This window comes from Rana temporaria, chromosome 10 (assembly GCF_905171775.1).
Source record: "Rana temporaria chromosome 10, aRanTem1.1, whole genome shotgun sequence".
Classification (NCBI taxonomy): Eukaryota; Metazoa; Chordata; class Amphibia; order Anura; family Ranidae; genus Rana; species Rana temporaria.
This window is the reverse complement of record NC_053498.1, coordinates 103,784,691-103,803,218: the sequence shown is the minus strand read 5'-3', so window position 1 is coordinate 103,803,218 and position 18,528 is coordinate 103,784,691. Positions and strand designations below refer to the sequence as shown.

At 44.7% G+C, this 18,528-nt stretch overlaps 1 protein-coding gene across 3 annotated transcripts in view; it reads right to left on the bottom strand.

The window, feature by feature from the left end:
* Positions 1 to 18,528, bottom strand: part of PRKCZ (protein kinase C zeta) — a 390,682-nt gene that overhangs the window by 56,963 nt on the left and 315,191 nt on the right. For all 3 annotated transcript variants that reach the window (XM_040325896.1, XM_040325898.1, XM_040325897.1), the window contains one exon: positions 12,459 to 12,548. In XM_040325896.1, the coding sequence (XP_040181830.1) occupies positions 12,459 to 12,548 (90 nt within the window). The remainder of the gene's footprint in view (positions 1 to 12,458; positions 12,549 to 18,528) is intronic.

Genomic DNA, 18,528 nt, shown 5'->3' with positions numbered 1-18,528 from the left:
TGTCACTCTCTAGATGTGCAAAGCTGGTAGCGACATCCCCAAAAAGACTTGCAGCTGTAATTGCAGTGAAAGGCGGTTCTACAAAGTATTGACTCAGGGGGGCTGAATACAAATGCACACCACACTTTTCACATATTTATTTGTAAAAAAAATAATAATAATTAAAACCATTTATCATTTTCCTTCCACTTCACAATTATGTGCCACTTTGCGTTGGTTTATCACATAAAATGCCAATAAAATACATTTTTGGTTGTAACATGACAAAATGTGGAAAATTTCAAGGGGTATAAATACTTTTTCAAGGCACTGTATCTTGAGATTATATATATATATAACCGTTTTTGCAGTTTCTGCTTTATAAGGAGTATTTTATTGCTCAGGGTGAAATATTTCCTTGGCCATGCCTGCAAAAGTGTTGATATATTTTGTATTAACCACTTCCTTAAGCTCACCAAGAAAAAAGTTGTCAGCTGTACTTTACTTAAAAAAAAAAGAAGTAATTTCTGTCTGTGTTGCTGCTGGAGATTTTCCCTCACTTCTTGTCTGGTGAAACTGTTGTTCTAACACTTACGCTTTTTAAAAATAACAGAATTGGTTGGACATATACATTAACCACTTAAGACCCAGACCATTATGCAGGTTAAGGACCTTGCCCCTTTTTGCGATTCAGCACTGCGTCACTTTAACTGACAATTGCGCGGTCGTGCGACATGGCTCCCAAACAAAATTGGTGTCCTTTTTTTCCCCACAAAGAGCTTTCTTTTGGTGGTATTTGATAACCTCTGCTGTTTTTATTTTTTGCGCTATAAACAAAAATAGAGTGACAATTTTGAAAAAAATTCAATATTTTTTACTTTTTGCTATAATAAATATCCCCAAAAAATATATAAAACACATTTTTTTCCTCAGTTTAGGCCGATACGTATTCTTCTACATATTTTTGGTAAAAAAAAAAAAATCGCGATAAGCATTTATTGATTGGTTTGCGCAAAATTTATAGCGTTTACAAAATAGGGGATAGTTTTATGGCATTTTTATTAATATTTTTTTTTTACTACTAATGGTGGCGTTCAGCGATTTTTTTCATGACTGCGACATTATGGCGGACACATCGGACAATTTGACAAATTTTTGGGACAATTGTCATTTTCACAGCGAAAAGTGCTATAAAAATACACTGATAACTGTGAAAATGACAATTGCAGTTTTGGAGTTAACCACTAGGGGGCGCTGAAGGGGTTAAGTGTGACCTCATATGTGTTTCTAACTGTAGGGGGGCGGGGCTGGATGTGTGACGTCAGTATATCAGGGAACAGACTATCACTGACATTGCCACAATGAAGAACGGGGAAGGTTTGTTTACACTTACCTCTCCCTGTTCTTCAGCTCCTGTGACTAATCGCGGGACACCGGCGGCGATCGGGTCCGCTTCGGACCAGGTCGCGAGCGTGCCGCCGGCGGTGCGCTCACGACCCCACGGCTCAGCTCTTAAAGAGGACGTACAGGTACGTGCTTGTGCCCAGCCGTGCCATTCTGCCGACGTATATCGGCGTGAAGGGGTTCCTAAATGGTTAAGAGGTTCTAGCATATTAAGCAAAAAATAAATAAAAATACAGCTGTTGGGGGGTGCATTGTAAGGGTTACTGTCAATGGTCATTATTTACCTGCATTTGAAATGCTGGTCAGCAAAATCACATTGACTCTAATTCAGCTATAAACATGGCAGTTCAGAGGCTGCAAATCCATAAGTCCAAATAAAGAAAAGTCTTCTGGTCCTTGCTGTGTCACTCAGCAGCTCCTGAGTAAAACGTAGACACGTAGGGAAGATCTGCTGATGTCATACTAAAAGACAGAACTGTGCGAGATCTGTGATACTGGAGTCTGCATTGCAGCCTAATGGATTTTATGCACTTATGATATGCTAATGTGATCTTCACATACAGTATGAGTTAACCTTTTATTATTTAATAACGCTGTTTTACAGTACGTCACTATTGCAAATTTCCTTTATATTGTTGAGGACTTTATCCTGAGAGTGTCATCTGTGGTCTGAATGAATAAGGATTACCACTGTACAATGGAGCATAAAGTGATGTTAAACCTTCCATGCATAAGGGGGTCAATTATAACAGTGAGCTTCTTACTGATGGGGATTGACACTGGTGACACCATGACTGGAAGATTTTCTTTCATATTTGGACGCTGAGTGTTTGTATGGACCATTGTTTGGACACTTATTTATGGATTTGCACCGTTTATATGGGTGCTACTTTATGTAAAGGGCTCAAATGTGTTATTTATGTTTAAAAAAAGAAAGTGTCTATACCCTAATAGGGAACGCTGGGCCAGATCCACAGCCAGCCGCCGTAACGTATCTTTTCCCATTTAAGTTACACTGCCGGAAAATTTCTACCTAAGTGCCCGATCCACAAAGCACTTACCTAGAAATTTTCGGGTGTGTAACTTAAATTCCGCCGGCGCAAGGCGTTCCTATTCAAATGGGGGCGAGTCCCATTTAAATTAGGCGCTCCCGCGCCGGATGTACTGCGCATGCTCGTGACGTCATTTTCCCGATGGGCATAGCGCGGTTTTACGTTACGCCGAGTTTTGTGAATCGCGCCGGGTAAAAAAAGTTGCGTCGGGGGGGGGAAAAAAAAGATACGGCGGAAAAAAAAAAAAAATAACAGCGTCGCGGGTAAGAAGGGTCTACTTTTACAAGGTGTAAACAGTTTACACTTTGTAAAAGCAGCCCTAAAGTTACGCAGGCAAACTAATACTTACGGAGAAAAAACGAAGCAGAAAAGCTTCGTGGATCTCCGTAAGTGCTAATTTGCATACCCGAGGCGGCATTTCGACTCAAAATGCCCCCAGCGGCGGATGCGGTACTGCATCCTAAGATCCGGCAGTGTAAGTCTCTTACACATGCCGGATCTTCTGTCTATCGCTTGGAAACTGATTCTGTGGATCAGTTCCAAAGATAGAAACAGGGATACGACGACGTATCAGTAGATACGCCGGCGTATCCCTTTTGAGGATCTGGCCCGCTGTGTCCAAAGAAACACAACACTAAACCGGTCAAACCGAGTCTCTGAATTACCATGTATACTGCCCAATTAAAGGCAATGGAATTTTGCTAAACTACATTTTTGTATTCATAAATTTTATTAAACACCACAAAGACCATCACATGTAAATTAATATCTATTGTAAGTGAAGACTGACTTCACGCAGGTAGAGATACAAAAAAAAAGCACTATTATCAAGTCGGATCAAGCAGCAACCCAATACAAGAGGTCGATCGACATATGAACAAACATGCTCCATCAGATGATGGCATTTAACAACATTGTGTACAGTTTAAAGACAAAAGAGGTTAGAAAACTGACAGTTGGATGCAGTCTCGGACTGGCCATAGGCCACACAGGAACAGAAATAGAGGGGAAATCTACCAATGGGTACACAAGCTTTGGTGACAACCAGGGAATCTTTGGAGGGATTTTCTCTCACTTCCTATTTTGGATATGGGACAGAAAGTGAATGAAAATCTTCCCAATTGGACACAGATGATTAAAAAAAACTGAGAGGGCTTATAACCCTTTTGAAGTCCACTGTTTCTGATAGGACAATAGAGGCGCACTGGTGAAAGTGGAAGATGCTGCTAGTCAACCCATTACTACATTTGTAAGGGAAAACACACAGGATTTTGCTTTTGCTGTAAAAACAAAAAATAAATAAAGAATAGGGTTGAGCGAACCCGAACTGTAAAGTTCGGGTTCGGTACGGACTTTGGTTTTTTTTTTGCTCCCGAACCCGAATAATTGGAAAAAGTTTGGGTTCGGGGTTCGGCTATTTTATGGCGCGCTACACGGCAGCCAATCGCCATTTGTTATACTAGAGTTACTAGGAAGCCATCACAACCTCTGTTCTTCAGAGTGGTAGTCTTTAAGGGGTTGAATAATTGTGTAAATGAAGAATTCACAAAATAAACATTTACTACTGTATTACAAAACCAATTGATGTCATTTTAGTTGCATATGGTTCTTTAAGAAGTCCTTGTAGGATTTCATTCTGAATACAATTACAAATGTACACTAAATTTCCTAAAACCCTTTACAGCATTGGGGGGTTGAAATTTTTTGAACAAAACTGTATGGACCTCGTCCTCCTAGGTCAAAATTATTTTATTTTTTATTTTTAGTTTTTTTATGTTATTTTAAGTTATTTCCCTATCCACATTTATTTCCAGAGTACTTACCATGCTCTTCCCGACATTTTTCTACCATTTGCAGCACTCCAGCCCTTAGTTTTTTAGAGACATTTTTGTAGTCAAAAGTCCGGGTCCCCATTGACTTCAATGGGGTTCGGGTTCAGGTCAAAGTTCGGGTCAGGGTTCGGTCCCAAACCCGAACTTTTTTTTCAAAGTCCGGGTTCGGGTCCGAACCCGAACATCCAGCTGTCCGCTCAACTCTAATAAAGAAGCTACTTTGTAAAAACTGCAGGCATACCATGAATTAACCAACAAAGTGCCTGGTGCTTTATAGACTTATCTCTATTATTTATTGTGCTACAGCAACATAACTTTTGGAGCTCCAACCCTGCTTACTGTGGTCCAAGTTCTTCAAAAGCAGTTTCGCGGGAACTGTTAAGCCTGCCTCGCCATGCCTCCTTCCCATTTGTTTAAAAAATGGTGCTGAGGAAACTGGAAGTAATGTATGCTCATCACTTCCTGTTTCCTATATCATAGAGGCAGACCGAGCGATTCCAGTATTTGTTCTCCTCTATGATCAGCCGACGGAAGCATCGGCTGGTCGATCGGGTATCCTGGTGGTATGGGACTCCTTGATAGGGGATCAAATACTTATTTCTCTCATTAAAATGCAAATCGATTTATAACTTTTTTTTTAATGTGTTTTTCTGTATATTTTTGTTGTTGTTCTGTCTCTCACTGTTAAAATAAACCTACCGTTAAAATTATGGACTGATGATTTCTGGATGATCTGAGAGAGCCCACAAAGAATTTGCCAGGAGCCCAAGTAGGTTGAAATTATCTCAGTTAAAAATCAAGTCAGTCTCTTTTAGAGCTGCAAGTCCTTTGATGCCTCCTAATGGTTGATGAAGGCGCTACCATGGCATTGTCCCACTGAATCCTGGTTGGAGGACCTGGAGGCCGAAAGATTTAAGCCCCTTTCACACTGGGGCGGCTTCAGCGGTAAAGCACCACTATTTTTTGCGGTGCTTTACCGTAAATTTTGCGCCGCTATTCGGCCGCTAGCGTGGCGCTTTTACCCCTCGCTAGGAGCCAAACATCCTCCGATGACCAAACCCTCTGCACTGTGAGGGTTCCCAGGATTTCTCTCCAGCCCAATAGGCTGACATTCGTTGTGAGCACCTTCCAGGCCACCGGGAAAAGGATTTTCCTGATTCCTGTGCCCGAGTGGAAATCCACCATACCTGGGCAAGCCTGTTTTTTCTGGTCAGGCATATAGTGCGATTCATAGACTTAGACCCCATTCACACCTCCGCGACAAAACGCCCGACGCGGGACGCTCGTGCCGCTGGAGGGGAGAATTCCCATTGCTGTCTATGAGATGGTTCACATCTCATAGACGCCGTACGCCTGCCGCCTTAAAAAAAGTCCCGGACCCTTTTTTTCAGGCGGCATTGGCGTTCGCCCATACAAAGCAATGGGAAGGCTTTGTTAAAAAAAAAAAAAAGTTACACACTCGCAGCAAAATACGCCGCGTACGCGGCGTATCTTGTCGCGGAGGTGTGAATGCAGCCTAAGTCTGCTTGTCAAGCGCTGACAGAATGTTGAGTTGCAACTGTCTGGAATATAACTGAGCAGAGGGGAAGATTCGGGTCAGGAGAGTATCCAAGTTCAGGCTCACATACTCTAAGCTGCGAGTCAAATCCAGCACCGATTTCTGAAGATTTAGGATGCATCTGAATCTGTAGGGTTTGCAGTGCTCATCAAACACTGGCTGACAGAATCTGGATAAATAATATAATGGATACTAGTGTGCGGACCAAATGCTAAAACACCTGTAATCAACTGCTGCTTCCAATTACAGTGTGTTCCCACACCTATATAGTAACTAAAATAACACAAAATAGCTGATGATTTTTTGCAATATTGTTCTATAAACACCCCATCCAAATAATATCCCAAAATAAAACAATGTGCACTTGATAAAAATTGTTACATGTAAATAAGAGCACATTACATCACGATCAGTGAAGAGAAGTTCATGGAATCGTGTTTAGTTAAAAATCTTCATTATTCATAACTTTCTGCGTGGAATGTGCAACCTAAATCTCAGTGCTGCAAGTCAAAAGCACATATCGGTGAAATACCTTGGTACTCGACATGCCAGTTTTTTTTTTAAAATAATATTGCACTCACATTGTATTTAAAAGGATTGCATGTAGTAGTAGACATCCAAATAATGACAGGTACGGTCCCATCTCACTGCTGGTCTTGCGCCAACATCACCCGCCTCCCCACTAATGCGCTGTACCACGTATCACGTGGCTTCATCAGAGAATCTGGACCTACTGTTCCTTTAGCAGGAGACTGTACAGACATAGCACAATAGATACCTAGAGATACCTTGAGAGTGAAGTAGAGCTAAAACAGGTGCTATCACCTTCGTTTTGACCAGAAGTGTTGTGGACAGACTAAAGGGAAGCACAACAAATTGGCAATGTTGCATGCCCACAACAAAACCGGTATCATTGATGCAGGGGGGAAATAGGGATGTGCTAGTAGGTGTCCTTGACGTCCACAGAGGCCAGAAGATCCCCCTTTTGAAAGGAAGGAATATGGGCACACACCATACAGACTTTTTGTCGCTGTTAAGAATCTTTCGATCCTGAAGTGGGAGAATGTCTCAATTTGCTTTGGGAACAGTAAACAAGTTTGAGCATAAATTCTAGAACCATTTCTCCTCTGGGACATGGATCCCTTGAGAGAGGAGATGCTTCAGAGCAGAGTGTACTGTATATCTGTTCGTCTTTGGGAAAGTTGGCAAATTTGACAGTATAAGCCAAGTTGGAGGCAGAGACTCATGTGACACGCATATGATGTTCTAGACCCAAGCGTTTGAGAGCCCCCCAGACAAGATGGTCATTAAGACCTACAGATGTTTCCCCCCCTCTGACGAGTGGAGGCAACCATTCATTGCCTCAGGCCCAATGAATAGGACAATTTAACTACTTCCTACCCGGCCACTACACATATACGGCCGGGTGGGACGTTCAGGAATGTCATTCAGGAGGCGGCGCGATCCCGATGCGCTGGTGTCACCCGGACACGGCGCATCTCAGATCAACAGGAGGGCTCTGTGATTGGCCCTCCTGATCACATGACGGTGGTGTCCAATCACGGCTGTCATGTGATGAAAAAAGAGAGCCGGTTGCTAGATGTTCAGCTCTCCTCTCCTCACACAGAGGTTGTTGATGAGGAGAGGAGAGAGGATCGCTGCAGCCGGCTGGTGATCAGTGAGTATGAGCTGTTTTTTACAGCCTTTTACTCACTGATCACAAGTCTAGTGTCACACACAATGTAAAACACACAAAGTAAACAAACATGATCATTTGTACACATATGTCCGTGATAACCTGCGCACATCTGTACATGATCATTTGCGTACATCTGTTATTATATACTTAACAGGATTTTTTTTACCAAAAACACATAGCAGAATACATTTTGGCTTAAATGTATGACACAATTATTGTATTTATTTTAAAATAGAAAGAAAATATTGTTCCCCCCCCCCCCCCCCAAATGTCAGTTTTTTTGCGCTTATCGAGTCGTGAATAAATACCACCAAAATAAAGCTCTATTTGTGTGAACAAAATGAAAAAAATTGAATTTGGGTACAGCGTTGCATGACCGCGCAATTGTCATTGAAAGTGCGAGAGAGCTGAAAGCTGAACATTGGTCTGGGAAGGAAGGGGGTGAAAGTGCCCAGTATTGATGTGGTTAAACATAGCTAAGGGATACATTATATTTTTACTTTCAATAGATTTTTATTCAAAAGTTTAACAAAGTACAGACATACCACTGTGGTTAGACAAATATCAAGGAAGGGTGCTCCCTCTGATACAATCAATCAAGAGTTTGCGTGTTATGGACAGGACCCAAATAAATGAGCCAAAAAGGCTAGGCCCCTTTCACACTGGGGCAGGAGGCTTAGTGGCGGTATAGCACTGCTAAGAATAGCGGCACTATACCGTCGGAATTGCCGCGGAATTCGGCCGCTCGCGGTGCGGTATTAACCCCCGCTAGCGGGCGATAAAGGGTTAATACCGCTCGCAATGTGCCTCTGCAGAGGCGCATTGCAGGCGGTATTACCGCGGTTTCCCATTGTTTTAAATGGGAAGGTGCGGTGAAGGAGCGGTATAAATACCGCTCCTCTCACCGCTTCAAAGATGCTGCTTGCAGGAGATTTTTTTTCTCTCCTGCCAGTGCATCGCCTCAGTGTGAAAGCCCTCTGGCTTTCACATTGAGAAGGCTGGGCAAGGGTTTTTCAGGTGGTATTTATGCGCTATTTTTAGCGCTGTACCGCCTGAAAAACTCCTAAGTGTGAAAAGGGCCTATATGGCAATCGTTTACTAAGAGCATAAACTCAGTGAGTAAAGTCACCCTATTACAGACATAGAATGGAGGCAAATCTATAAAAGAGTGGTCCCCCCGTTCCAGGTCCCAGACCACCTCCCATAACTCTAGGCCTTGTGGGCCTGGAGGTATTTAATCCAGGGATTCAATACCTTCTCAAATTGACTCTAAGAATACTTTTTAGTTTTTCAATATACCAGGATATTTTGTGTTTAACCAGGGTGACATTGATCACGGTGATTTTAATGCTTGTGCCATTGTGAATTTAGTTGCTGTAAACATATAAAGGATAAGGGTTTGGAGGTGCCTGGGGATGACATCCGAGTGGTCAGCGAACAGAGCGGTTTTGGGATTTTTGTCCAGTCACTGAATAAATTAAATTGAATACTCTGATCCAAAATCTTTGGACCTTCAGACAAGACTACCAAAAATGGAACATATCTCCCATATCACAGCCACGGAAACAGTGGGGTGAGGCTCCAGGATAGCTTTTTGCCAACCCTGCCAGAACAAGATACCATCTGGATAGCACCTTATAGTTTGCATCTACTAAAGAGGTATTGAGTATTCCTTTATGTACCAAGGTTGACCACTGCACCCACACCACATGCTCTGCTCACCCAGGTCTGATTCACATGCCGTTTGGTATGAAGGTTTACTACTTTGACTACTGAAGAAGAGATGAGCTCCGAAATTCAATCCAGAATTAGACCTGTACGGCACTGATCATGTGACTGGAGACCCGGAAGCAGTGTGAACTACAGATGGTGAGGATTGTTATGCTTTTCAGGAATAGGATCCCTGTTTTGTGGAAGGTTAGACAGAAATAGAGAGTGGACACCCATGAGGACTGACAACTGAGAAGGAGCTTTGAATGGAGGAGACTAAGGCCGCGTACACACGACCGTTCAAAACCGAGGAGAATGGACCAAGGTTCAGTTTCATCGGACCAAACCGACCGTGTGTATGGCCCATTGGTCTTTTGTCCTTGGAACCAAAATTGTAAAACTTGCTTTAAAATCGAACCGATGGACCACTGACCGATCGGGCCAAACCGATGGTTAGTACACAAAAGCATCTATTCAAAACCTGCGCATGCTCAGAATCAAGTCGACGCATGCTTGGAAGCATTGAACTTCGTTTTTTTCAGCACGTCGTGTGTTTTACGTCATCATGTTCTGACCTGATCGGTTTTTGAACTGATGGTGTGTACACACATCAGACCATCAGGCCACTTCAGCGGGGGACCGATTGAAGTGGACCGATTCTCATCAGATGAACCGGTCATGTGTACAGGGCCTTAGGATAAAGTTTTAAGTGGAATCTCCTTTTCAATCATTGAATCATATCTTACCTGGCCGGATGCTCCAAGGAGAAGAGTCAGCTGTTTTTGCCATTGAGGATATAAAGGCGCTACTAGACCTGTAGGGGTCTTTATTTGAGGTGAGAGGCTGGGGCACACTATTGGTGTACTGTGGATGGTGAAAGCAATTATCACTACACTTTTATAAAACTCAACTTTGTACACTTGATTGCACATGGATTATCAAGGATTTTTGCACATGCACTTTAATTTTTTTTGCAACCTATTTTTTTATGGATTTATTCGTTCACAAGTATTTTTATTGTCATTCTCATTTGCATCATAAGTTGAGGAAATGATTGGTGCTCTTGCAACGTTTGCACATCCATTTACATTATTTTCACTTCAGCCATTTGTTCACTTTGTTATTTGAGTAAGCGCCACATTTATTAACTTGATTCATTGCATACTGTGTGGGAACACTTTTGGAAGCCACTCTTTGGCCTATTGTAGCTTGGTTTGCACATTAGTTTTGTTTACATATTTTTAGTTGTTACATTTACCTGGTCCTTGTTGAAAAACTGAATAAAATGGGTAATTTGGCACAAGTGAAAAGTTTCACTAGGGAGCATCTCTGATTTTTCTCTGAAACAGGAAGGCTTTATGATCTATAAAATGTGCTATCCTGTAGAGACCCTTGTTAATCCACCATGCAAATTGTTCAGGATCCTGTCCTGGGGGAAATTGAGGGTTATTAAAAAGAAGGGCCACTGGAAAATGAGGAGATTTCATGGGATATAATTTGCATACCATGTCCCAAAGATGTAGAGAGTGGGATAAGGAAGGACTCAAGACAGCCCGACGCTCCTTTGGGGAAGGCCACATCAGGAGGTCCATAGGGAGTGAACTACTAGCTTGTGCCTCCAAGCAAACCCAGTCAGGTTGACATTATATTTATAACCACCTCCCAACCACCACCGCACCAGTCACAGTATCCCTGATCACTGCCACACTAGTACCAGTGTCCCTAATCAATCTTACACCAGTCACAATGTCCCTGATCATCGCAGCACCAGTCACAGTGTCCCTGATCATCGCCGCACCAGTCACAGTGTCCCTGATCATCGCCGCACCAGTCAGTGTCCCTGATCATCGCCGCACCAGTCAGTGTGTTCCTGATCATCGCCGCACCGATCACAGTGTCCCTGATCTTCGCCGCACGGATCACAGTGTCCCTGATCTTCGCCGCACCGATCACAGTATCCCTGATCATCGCTGCACCAGTGTGTCCTTGATCATCGCCGCACCAGTCAGAGTGACCCTAATCACCTCTGCACCAGCCCCACTGCCGTCAGACCAGTGTAGTTTGAAAAACACAGTTTCTGAATGCTGCTACACCAGACCAATGCAGTCAGCAAGTTTTCTTCTTCACCGCCAACACTAGTCCCAGTGTCACCATACCAGTGTATGCCAGTGATAGTTCTCCTTGTATGTAGCGTATCCTGAATTTTCGGTTTCAGTCCAGAATTTTCATTCAGGTGCACCACTATTTATTTAGGCCACAGAAATGCATTAATGATCAAATGCGCCAAGCGTGAATACCCCTGTAAACACCTGTGTGTGCATGGAAACCTAGGCTAGCAGAGGTGTTTTTACAGGCTGAAAAACCCATCAAAACTGCAAGTGTTTTTTTAAGCCCTGTGTGCATAAGGCCTAAGTAAATACACATTACAAAAGAAAGCCATGTCTAATATTTCAAATCAGTAAACTGCAGGGTAGCTGTGCCACCTTTTCCCAATTTCCAGCCCTCCAGTAAAGATCAGACATGACATGCATCATTGAAAGGAAACCGACGATGATCCATTAGCAATGCAAACCATTTTATACACATGGCCAGATGTACTTAGCAGTCTGCAGTTCCCTTGTATATATTCGCTTTTGTTTACATGTTTAAAGCGAGAATGTTTAAATAGTTGGAAAGGCCCTAATGTGTGCAAGGTACAGTATTTTACATATATACCAGTTAAAAAGGCAACACACAAAATCAACCTATGTATTGCTAATGCCATCTAGGAATCATTACAACCATTACTCTGAACTGTAGTCTGAGCTCCATGGCATTCACTGCAGAAGAGTTCAGCAGGATTTCACATGTAGGTCTCAATGGAACTGCATTCCTGTTTCACATAATACTATGCTCTACATTCTCCTTTTCTCCTCTAAGAGTCCGCAAAGAGCCTTCATAGGCAGAGTTAAGAATAAGTGGTCTGTACGTTCAAAAGCTCAGTAGCTGTGTTCCTAGGACATCATATTACCCAGAACAAGAAGTTTTCATGCAGCCATGAGTCTGCTGTACTATTTCTATGCCTGCATGGAAAGAAGCAGTCCCTGTGTGCAAGATACATTTTGAAAACAGTTTACCTTTAACATGCATTAATATAGCTTACAGATCAATAAAGAAATCGTAGCCAACCACAATTACAATAAAAAAAAAAACGCAAATATTAATAACAGAGTTGCTCATCTTACCATATCCCAGTCTATGCTTCTGAAAAAGGTGTGCGACTTGATATCAGCAAACCCAGTCTGTAGCTGGCACCCCAATCTGTCTTTTGGATCCTTCAAAGAAAAACTTAGATTAAGGGGTTTAATTTACCAAGACATATCATTTACTACACAGAAAAAGTGTCCCCTCAACTTCCACTCACTGGGACAAGAAATAAAGGTAAGGCCCCATTCAAACCTGGTGATTTGGCATTGTGGGGAGAATCGCTTCCATTCTGCCCTGATTCCCAATTGCACGGCAATAGTGGTAAAATATGCCACGTGTGTTATTGGGTGCCATTCATTTTAATTGCACCTCAAACACAGTTCGGTTCTGCCCCGAGTGTTGCATGATATATCAGGCAATGAACTTTGCACAATGAGGTTTTCTGCAATTTATTGCAGAACAATCACAGTTAATCACACTGTTTGAGGTGCCATTAAACGTTTATGGCACCCAAACACATGAGGTGCATTTTGCCACTATTGCAGTGCAATTTGAAATCACAGGGCAGAATCGAGGCAATTCTGCCCACAATCCCAAATTGCCAGAAGTGAATGGGGGCTATGTCTCACCAACAGGGACATAGTAAGAAAAACACAAATACAAACAAGTTTTGGCTGGAGTAAGCATATAGTGAATGCTGTGCTTGCTGATAGGCGTGCACAACGGACAACTATGGTAGAACGTAGTATGCTTTTTCCCTTATGTTTAAAATATTTATTTCATCTTCATGAGTTAAACAAAAAGGAGGAATCCTGAGTACAGTACTAGACACAGGCAGAATATTCATACTCCATGGGATGTACACAAGCAATAGGAAGGGTAGGCAACAATGAGGCAAACAGAACTGTCCCAACAGACTCAACAAGGGTCACAAGACCCAACCACAGAGCAGCTGTGAGAAGCTTGGAAACAAACACTGCATCAGCAGAAGATTGGATGATTGACCACAGGTTCTCAATGGGATTAAGGTCTAGGGATTTTCCTGGCTATGGAACCAACGTTTAGATGTTTTGTTCCCCAAACCACTTGGTTATCACTTTTGCCTTATAACAAGGTGCTCCATCATGCTGGAAAAGGCATTGTTTGTCACCAAACTGCTCTTGGATGGTCATAAGGAGTTGCTCTCTGAGGATGTTTTTGTACCATTCTTTATTCATGGCTGTGTTCTTAGGCAAACTTGTGAGTGAGCCCACTCCCCTGACTGAGAAGCAACCCCACACATGAATGGTCTCAGGATGCTTTACTGGTGGCATGACACCGGACTGATGGTAGCGCTCACCTTTACTTTTCCGGACAAGGTTTTTTCCTGGATCCCCCCATACAAGCGGAAAGGAGATTCATCAGAGAAAATTACTTTAGCTCAGTTCTCAACAGTCCAATCCCTTTACCTATTGTAGAATATCAGTCTGTCCCTGATGATTTTCCTGGAGAGAATTTGCATCTTTGCTGCCCTTGACACCAGGCCATCCTCCAAAATTCTTCGCCTCACTGTGCTTGCATATGCACTCACACCTTACTGCTGCTATTCATAAGCAAGCTCTGCACTGGTGGTGCCTCAATCATGTAGCTGAATCAACTGTAAGAGACGGTCCTGTCGCTTGTTGGACTTTCTTGGGTGCCCTGAAGCCTTCTTCACAAATGCAGTGGAAATGTTTTTTTATGGGATGAAGTTAATTTTAATGGCAAAGAGGGACTTTGCAATTAATTGAAATTCATCTGATCACTCTTAACATTCTGGAGAATATGCAAATTTCCAGTATGAAAACCGAGGCAGCAGACTTTGTGAAAATGAATATTTGTGTCATTCTCAAAACCTTTGGCTGTACACCTTGAACACAGATTTATACAAGGCAGAGTGAACTAGAGGCATTTGAAAAAGAAAGGATAAGGCTGAGACCTGAAATTTAAAGTAGAGTAAAGGCTCAAGCTTCTTGCTATGGGGGCACTCGGCAGGAGTGAGGGGCCAGGAGCACCTGCAGGGCACCTGAAAAGGAGGATCGAAGTATGATCCAGATAACAATATTTTTTTCTAATCTTCCTTTAATATCACTTTAAGAGTACCCAAGGATAATTTAAAGTCGAGACCTGATTGTAGGAAGACCAGTAGACGAGGTACAGAGTGGTCTCTGGGATTAAAGTGCCTGTGTTCACACCAGGCAAAAAAAAATTGCAGGTGTGATAACTCAGTATTTCTTCCTAGAAGATGCTTTTCTTGTTTTTAGCCAGGTAGAAATCACCGACTCAAAAACCTCTCTTACTCTTATCGTCCATGGACAGACACAGTTCCTTAAATCTTGACAAGTGAGTTATATTTCTGTTCACAGGAAAGGACTAGGCAGAAACATGTTCGATAATAAAATACATGTTACTTTAACAGAGTTGAACAGCACTGCTCAGGGGGCGGTCCCTCCGGACATAACCCTTCTCCCTGCAGTATGAAGCCTCTGCCTAGCAAAGGAGAAGGACATATGGCTCCCTTTGGGCCCAGCGCCCTGAGGAGATATTTTATTTTTATTTTTTTTTCTTCTGAAGAATCTTCCATCAACTGTCGGCTGAGAGACAGGCTGGATATTATAGATCCTTGTAGTCCCCTCAGTCCGGCCAGCGAGCGTGAGCACACCTTTGCAAAGAGGCTGGGTCTGCCACGACATACCCCATGGCTCCTGGGGTGGCCGATGAGCTTTGGCTCCAGGGTCCACATATGACTGGGCTGTTTTGTTGTCTCACTCACAGTGGACCGGGCCGACAGCTACTCCTACGCGGTGTAGGTCTGTCAGGAATGCGTCAGTGGGTCCTCGCATAGACGGGCAAGTACAGTCCTTCGCGCTTTGGCGGGTTGGTACGGCTGGGCATCCCTGGGGTTCTCCTGTCCTCCCTTCCCTGCTCTCTGTAATTTTTTCCCTCTGCTGTTCATTTCTGCAGTTTTTTCGCCATTTTTGCGGTGCCGGCGCCATGTTTTTGCAGCCTGCTGCTACCATTGTAAATCTCTATTAGCGGCCATTTTGTTGCGGTCGCGCTATGGCGCAGTTTGCTATTGCAGTCGGCCATTTCACTGTGGCCGTTCCCTGCTCCATCTGAGGCGTCCGGCTGCCATTTTGGAGGGGTTTTGGCCTCTAGTGCTGGGCTTATACAGCGCGCAGCACAGATCTCTTCATGTTTTCTTTATTTACCTCACAGCATTTCTTTACACACACACACACGCTGTGTTCTGAGGGTAGGCAGCGGCGCTGAACAGTCTCCGCTGGTGATTGGCGAGTCCCCTGGGTAACCCCGGTCAGCACAGCAAGGATGGTGGGATTTGTTCATGTCTGAAATGTATCCCTGAGAGCTGTTTTTTAACGGAGTCAGTGTCTGGTCTTCCTCCCAAAGGCATGCCAAAGGTGGAAGCTGGGGTTCCTGCAGTTAATGGACACTTTGTTAGAGCGGCGTGCGGGTGTTAGGGGGGTTGAAATGTGCCCCCTCCCCCCACCATCCCCTGGGGACTGCTCTGCCTCAGACAGGGACCTGGCTGTCACGTCCTTGGTTCTGTGTGGTCTGTGTAAGTGGTCTTTTTTGTGCACGCAATCCAGGCCACTCTGTAAAGGTTTTCCTTATATATTTTTCTTTTGACAAGTTCATTGATAAGGAATGGGAAAGGCTGCAGAAGTCCTTGTAGTTCCTCAGCGCCTGGTGGTTTGGTACCACTTTGAGGAGAGTTTAAAAAAAAAATATATATATATATATACACGCTTCTCCTCAGGTAGCGGCCTCTGGTGCCCGGTTAAAAAGGGGTGACCACTCTCCCTATAATAGGGACCCCTGTCTTCAAGGACCATTCTGATAGGAGGTCCAAGGTGCTGACCCGCTCCATGTTTACCATGCTGGGGTCTGCATCACGGCCTGTTGTGGCCAGAACCTTGGTGTCTCAGACACTCGCTTAATGGGCAAGGTTTTGCACCAGACTGTGGAGGAGCACCAGCTCCCTCCCTGATTTGTTAGACTGGCCGACCAGTTGGTCCAGGGCCTTGTATATGTCTGTGATGCTACACGGGATGCAGCATCCTCGATATTCAGAGCCTCTGTTTCGGTGGTGGTTTTGCGCCACCTGATTTGGCGGAAATGCTGGTCTGCTGACTAAGCATCCAAAAAGCCCTGGCTGATTTACCCCTCAGGGGTAGGAGGTTTTGGTACCTCGTTGGATGACATCACAAATGTCACTGGGGGTAAGAGCACTCTCCTCCCTCAGTCCGCTAGGGGGAAGGAACCGCGCCGTGTTCCGGGCCCTTCATTCACTGCTCAGAAGCAGTATTTTTCATCAGTCAGGGCCCATGGGTAAACCCTCCAAGGCCGACAAAAGCTCAGCTGGGGGACGGGATCGTCCCTGGGTGCGTAGGCCAAACACGCCGGCACCCAAACCTGCTAATGTATGTAGCCTTCCCCTGCCCGTCTCATGCGGGGAGGGGGTGCTTTGCAGGTTCACAGCTCGGTGAACCTTCCTGCTCTCCGACCAGTGGGTCTGCGAGGTTGTCTGAGTATTAGATAGGTTGCTCCTATTCACTGAACAGATTCTTTCCCTCGAGTCTCCCTCTCCTTCCGACTCGTCGGTCTGCCCTGCTGGGGCAGTGTGGGACTTGCTAAGTTGCAGGGTAATTTTACCTGTCCTGCAGGATGAGAGGTTTCAGGGATTCTATTTAGCGCCAGCTTTGCTTGGACAGCGAGGCTTTGCCATCGTGGGCTACTTAAGAAGACTTTATTCTGAGAGCAGCTTCTGGCTCAGAATTAGAGGAGGTTAGCCAGTCAGACCCTCCAAGAATTCAGGTGGGTGTTAAACATTTAGAAGTCGGTCCTGGTTCCGACTCAACATTTGGAGTACCTAGGGTTGATCCTGGACTCCTCGGTGGCGAAGGTCTTTCTTCCCCTGGAGAAATTGCAGACTCTTCAGTCTGCAGTGAAGGTGTTGGCATCACGCAATCGGTCATCTCTCTGTTTTTGCATGCGAGTCCTGGGCCTGTAGGTAGCCTCCTTCGAGGCGGTACCGTCTGCCCAGTTCCACACTTGTGTTTTGCAGAAGGAGATACTGTCCAAGCGGTACAAATCTCGTCTCTGGATCATCAGATTAAGGCAAGCCACCTAGTCAGTCTCTCTGAATTGGTGGCTGAGATCCCAGACTCTTCGGTTTGGGAAGTCGTTTCTTCCCTTCCAGGGGACGGTGATTACAACAGACGCCAGCCTCACGAGTTGAGGGGGCGTCTGGGGGGGTCCAGTCGGCCCAGGGTCGCTGGACTCTTGCTAAATCCTGTCTACCGATCGATGTCCTAGAATTGCGTGCGATCTGGCTATGCCTCTCCTCAAGGAGGTTGCAGGGTCATCCGAACTGGATTCAGCCGGACAACGCCGCGGCCGTTGGTTAGGTCTACCATCTGGTAAACTGGCAGGCGGACTACCTGAGTCGCCAGATGCTGGACCAGGGCGACTGGTCTTTGCACTCGGGGATGTTTCAACTCCCTTGCAGGAGGTGAGGCTCACAAGGCATGGATCTCCTGGCCACTCGTCTCAACCGCATGGTGTCGAAGTTCGTGGCCAGGTCTGGTATTCCTGTTAAGACACGTCAGACGCGTTGGTGGCCCTGTGGGGCAGTATCGGCTACTTTTTTGCCTTTCCTCCATTGTAGTTGCTTCTTCGGCTGCTCCACAGAGTGGAGGCCGAGAGAATCCCGATGATCCTAATCGCTCCAGATTGGCCTTGGCGTCCTTGGTACTCAGTCATCTCAACCATGCTGAGGGCACGGTAGTCTTCTTCCAGAAAGATCTACCATCGTACCTGGAAGGCCTACATCTTTTGTACGAAAAGATGGGGTGACGTCCACGGACGTACTCGGTGTCCAGGGTCCTGCTGTTTTTCCAGCTTGGAGTGGATCTGTAGACTGTCTTAAGCACCATTAGGGGGCAGTTTTCAGCCTTGGCTGTGCTTTTTTCAGTGGCCTTTTCTCGGGTGGGTACATTTTGTGCAGGGGGTTCGTCATATACTTCCCCCTCTTGACCCCACCTCTTCCCCCATGAGTTTTGACTC